Source organism: Gadus chalcogrammus, chromosome 6, assembly GCF_026213295.1.
Source record: "Gadus chalcogrammus isolate NIFS_2021 chromosome 6, NIFS_Gcha_1.0, whole genome shotgun sequence".
NCBI lineage: Eukaryota > Metazoa > Chordata > Actinopteri > Gadiformes > Gadidae > Gadus > Gadus chalcogrammus.
Genome location: NC_079417.1, coordinates 6,271,878 through 6,277,664, shown reverse-complemented (window position 1 = coordinate 6,277,664; position 5,787 = coordinate 6,271,878). Strand labels below are relative to the sequence as shown.

The 5,787-nt window shown below is 38.8% G+C and overlaps 1 protein-coding gene across 1 annotated transcript in view; it reads left to right on the top strand.

Annotated features, from left to right (window-relative positions):
* The window catches only part of frmd3 (FERM domain containing 3), a 44,391-nt gene extending 39,096 nt beyond the window's left edge, over positions 1-5,295 (top strand). Inside the window, exons 14-15 of the mRNA XM_056592980.1 lie at positions 1-23; positions 426-5,295. The exon at positions 1-23 is cut by the window's left edge and continues 224 nt beyond it. Coding sequence (XP_056448955.1) covers positions 1-23; positions 426-906 — 504 coding nt within the window. The 3' untranslated portion in view covers positions 907-5,295. The remainder of the gene's footprint in view (positions 24-425) is intronic.
* The last annotated feature ends 492 nt before the right edge of the window (positions 5,296-5,787 follow it).

The following is a 5,787-nucleotide window of genomic DNA, read 5'->3' as shown; positions in this document are numbered from 1 at the left end:
ACCATCTCCGAGCTCGTCTACAGGTTCGCTGCTTTGTTCAGTGAATGAAACATACATGAGGAATCCCAGATAAGGCATTTTAGCTCATCCTCAATCAATGATAGATCAAATACAAGCAAGATCCAACTATTTATTCCCCGTTATTTGTTGTACTTGCTTAATGGACCGGACTGGTTGTAGTCTCCTGATTGTCTGCATTTTGTTAATGCAGACATATTGCCAACCTGAGGTTTTAAATCATTTTGAAGATTGTATGGCAACTTCTTCTACCGCTTCAGTGGATGAACGTGAAACTTCCTTCCTTGTCTGTAGCTCAGTTTTTCCCCCTCTGGACCCCCTTGCCAACTCATCTCAATGCCATGTCATGAGTGTCACGCTAGCTGATGCTTCCATGCACGTGCCTCTGGCTCTCCTCCCGTCTACAGCCCCTGTGCCAGCATGCTGCCCACGCCGGTGGAGGACAACCAGGGGGGGGTGGACCTGCTGTTCTCCTCCCCGGTGCAGAGCCCCGCCTGGCTGCTGAGGGAGCTCCACGCCGACCCCGACATCCAGGCCCAGCTGGAGGCGGAGAGGGAGCGCGACCGCGCCTACGAGCGCGTCCGCCAGGCGGGGAGGAGCCGGGTGGGCGGAGTCCTGAGCAGCGGGCTCCGCCTCCTCTCGTCCAACGAGCGGGCGAACGCCTGCCTGCTCAGCGTGGCCCGCTTCGTCGCCGTGGTGACGGGCGTCCTGCTGGTCGTCGTGCCGACGCTGCTGCTGCTCCTGGAGTCCGACATCGACGTTTCGTTCCTCCACGAGATCCGGCAGACGCCAGAGTTTCAGCAGTTCCACTACGAGTACTACTGTCCGCTGAGACGCTGGGTTCTCTGCAAGATCGGCAAGGCCTTGGAGAAACTCTGGTCGGACTAAGAGAGAGCAGAGGCTTTGGAGAAGCTCTGGTCGGACTGAGAGACTGAGGGGTTTGGAGAAGCTCTGGTAAGATTGAGACACTGAGGGTTTTGGAGAAGCTCTGGTCGGACTCAGAGACTGAATGACACAGAGGAAAGATGGGAAGATGGGGGAGGAAAGGTGTGGAGGCATTGCTGAAAAACAAAAGTGGGTCTTTGGTTTTATAATCTTGTTTTATTAAGAGATATCTACAGTGAAGGAGGTTGGAATTAATTCGATTAAATTAATTTGACTTAATTTGACAATTCAATACAAAACAAGGAGGTGTTCTTTATAGAGAAAGTGAATAAAGATTATAAGCCCAAATACAGGATACAGTCAAAAGTCAAGTGTAAACTTTTTCCTAGTAACGAAGTGGCACAGAAGGGGTGGAGCAAGTCTGAGAGAGGAAGATATTAAGGGGAGACCTATTGACAGGATGACGAATATGATAACAAAAACAATAACAAAAGAGGACAGTAAGGATATAGAAAATTAGATATAACAAAAGAGGACAGTAAGGATATAGAAAATTAGATATAGCAAAAGAGGACAGTAAGGATATAGAAAATTTGTTGTTTAAAGTTTGTCCACTCCTGACTCGAAAAAGGCTTTTGGTGTGATGCTTCGGTTGGCTGCCTGAGTGATCAGAATCCCACACAGAAACGTCTTGTTAGAAGAAAATGTCCAATTGGTCCCCAGAAGATGTCGGTCATGCAGGAGAAGGAGGCGGGAACAGAAGTGACAGATAATTGATTTGACTGGATCCCTAAAACACTGGCTGTAACAATAGTGACAGTAAATACACAGAGTATACATCTGTATATTTACAAAACAAAAATAATACCGGTGATGACAATACCAATGTTTGAGGAGTTGTTTTTAATATTTTGTAACTTTTTATGTGATCCAAATGTTTCAGGATTTTTTCAGTCAGAGGAAATACTTTGATCTTATTTTCGCCTTAAGAGTTTACAAAAGATAAAAAAAAAAAAATGAAAGAATTTTACCGGGAAAGGGTTGTGGAGAAAATTTGAACTATATTTTAATACTACCATCAGCATGAGTAAAATTGGTAGCGCCCTGGGATTTTCCTACCGAAAGTCATAGCACAACTATTTTACACTGGCCACAAATGTCAACTGTTTCAGATTATTTGATGTCATTTCCGAGTGTAAGAGGAAGAGGTGAGAGACGTTTAGGATGATTGCGATGATGAAACTTGTTTTATTAAACACTGATGGGGATGGCCCACTATGGCTAAGAAGGACCTTATTAAATCTGTAATAGGATTTTAAGCGAAGGAGAATGAATTAACTCAAATGTGTTATATGAAAAAAAGAAAAGTAACTGTTGTTTGTTCATGTTGATGACTTCAACGAGTAACCCAACCCATGTGTACCTCCAAATGGTTCCCATTCCCATCACAGCATGCTCGAAAATCAACATTTAAGGAGGTGATGTATAGGCTGACATCAAATCAAAAATCTACATTTAAGGAGGTGATTTATAGGCTGACATCAAATACAAAAGAGGTCCGGTACGTGAAAAATGAAACTATTTACTTTGAAATAAGTTTAGTCTAAGTTTCAAAAGACTATTAGTCACTTTCCCAAAACATGTTCCTAATTTTCTTTTCGAAGAATTATTTTTATTTATTTTTATCTTGGGCATTATCAAAAGACAACCATAACCCCTTAAAATAACAGTAACAGGTTACTAACAATAACCAAAATCGAAATGAAAGGCTCCAGACTTTATTATCAAACTGATAACCAACACTCATAAACCTCCTCAATATTCAAAACCATCTAAAAACTTGGTATGCAGCTTAATGAAGCACGGTTTATGTATTCAGCGCCTATTTACTATCTTATAATGTGCATCGATGGGAATGCTGAAAGTCATTAGTTAATTTTGAATTATCTTCTCAGGAAAGTAAAGTATCTAGCCGTATATATTGAAGTACAAGCAAGTTGTACAGCCACTTCAGTAAGCATGAACTGTGCAGCAAAGTTTGCAAAAAAATACCACCTCAAATTATGACCACCAAATAATCGACCATTCATTATAAAATAATGAAACATGAAAAACTTCGAAAGAATATATAATTTATTAAAAGTTTCACTAATTGCAGTCATGCTTCGTAGACAGGTTACTAACACAATTTAAAAAAAAAATCAAAATTTTTCCAACATTTTCAAACACCTGAAGGCGAATAATTAAAATATTGTCTGTGGTTCAGAAATCATCAAGAAATGTTGTTAAACTGCAACATTAATTTATTGTTTGCAAGTGATATTATCCTTTTACTTTCATTAATTGCTCTTGGTCTTTTTGAGACGAATGTCATTATTGTGCTCATTGCCATTGAAATCCTCTCAAAATAATTTAAATTCAATATCAATCTAATATTGCTGCATCATATTTCTATAAACCAAAATATGTACCGTATTAACCATTGTGTGTTGTCACTTAAATTGACTGACTTTATGCATTATTCAGCTTTATACATAACCAAATATGCAGTTCAAAACAAAAACTATTGAGGGAGAAATCAACTATTTTCCTATTCTAATACATGCACTGCATTCTGTTGCCTAAACCAAGGGCCAAACCACTATGATAACCACAACAAATACTACTTCTCAGAACTATCCAGCCGTCAGAGAGCTCTGAGGTGTTCCACAGCTTCACCCCTGGGCAAAGCTGACCCGTATGCACTGATCTATACCATGATACCACGCCACCTGTGTGCACTAATATGTAGGGTGAGATGCGTCACCAAGACCTTGCTGTAAACCCTGTCTCCGTCTCTGACCGCGCCATCAACCCTCTTCTGCTAAAATAGACTACGTGCATGTCCACAACATGCAAGAGTGGCTTTGTGTGTGGAAACATGCTTAATTTACACAGCTGTATAAATATAATGTGCGTTCTGTGGCTCTTTGGTTCTGTTACTGTAGCTCCATACCGTAGGCTACCTTTGGTTTTTGACATGGGGGGCGGGGATGACAATTTATCGCACCGTTTGAGCAACAGCAGATTTTTTTTTAACACAGACCGCATGTCCATGTATGTAAATAAGATGTTTAAAGCTGTGGCACAAAAAAACAACAAACCGAAAAACAAGTGATGATGTCGTTCTTTGTTCCCCCTGCGGTTTTTCTTGTCCCATGCCTGGCTTTGCCATTCTGATCAGTGCATGTTCTCTATGTTTATTATCGAGTAGAGAAACGAAAGGAAACACTCCATTTTAAGCTAACATGGACAAATGGTAGCTTTACTTGACTGAATTTCAATTTAATTATTATTTTTTTTTTCTTTCTTTAAGGCCTTTATTATTTAATAACTACTGTAGTGTCTGATAACATTAATGAATTACAAATATATTTGAAATAATAATTTGGTAAGTAATACAAGTATTAATTCATAAAGAAGTACAAATTCTAAACAAAATGCATCAATGTCCCACAATGGTATTATTTAGAAAACATGTATTGTCTAAAAAACCTGAATCTTTTAAATAATTTCTTGTGAATGGACTGAACAGATTGCATTGCAGTTTACACCATCTTTAATTAAAGCAAACATCCAAACAAAAGGCCGTTCAATCCTACTCTTGACTGAGATTTGTGGTCCAATGGCATTGTAGCATCAATTTAGCTTATAGCCTCTGACTTTTAAAGAGGATTTTAAACCCTTTGCATTTGCATATTTTGCTTTCTGTGTTGACTTAGATATACTGTGATTAAAAAAAAAGAACCAGATCACTCACAAGTTGATGTCATAATAGCAAACTCAGAGTGCAAAGACACAAGTCAAATATTTAAAAACTAAATTATGATTACATCAAGAAAATTGTAACCGAACCCAGGGTCAAGACAATGTTTAAATAGGCTAAAGTGCTGTTTTAATTATTTTACTTAACTAGATTTTAAATATTTGTGCTCAGGTCTATGATATGCAAAATGATATCAAATTTCACATGGTCTACAATGAATTGAAGATGTTTTAATGAATTATTTGAGTGTTGTATGGGCATGTCAAGTAGCATATTTTTCGCACGCTTTTAGCACTGTTGTTTTACCGGAACCTTGTCGTTTGTTTTATTAATTCAGTCAAAAAGAAACTCTGGGAGAAACTTTCAGATCAATGAAGCATAAAAAAAGGATGAATCAGTGAAAACAAGCACGTTTTCCAGAGGTGTAAGCCACCGGACCCCTCTTCCTTCCCCCTCCCCCGTCGGGACAACCAAGCCTTATTAACTTTGTAAAAGTGAAAATGTTGTATGTTTGTTTGTTATCAAAGACAACAACATGGGTTGTTTTCTATGTTAATACTGCCACAATAAAGCCCCTGACGAATATAGATTCAGACATGATGGCATTGTGTTTTCATTTAAATGTGCCTAATTAATAATTATGATTATATATGTTATAACATTGTAGAATGAAGCTTTATCAAGAGTTCCTTCATATGGGTTTGAGGGACATTGAACTGATCCTAATATCCTCCAACTCATTTTAAAGAGTCACACGTTGTCTCCCTCCATTGACTGAAATATGTATTGTCCATTCTTCCCCTCCCTGTTGCTATAGTGATTTGGTTTGTTTACCACAGTGGAAAAGCTTCCTGAAAAGTATCAGGGAGTTAGTGGCTTGTTATTCAAGAGGAGTAGAGAGACACAACCCGATGACTGGAATAATCTATGTCCATGTTGAAAGTGACTTCAAGATCAAAGTAGAATATGTAGAAATAAGGACAACATTGGAGTATGGAGGAACACGTTCTTGCCTCAGGATCAAGAGGGTCACAAGTCCACACAGTAGGATGGGATTTATGTCAACTGAATTTTAGACA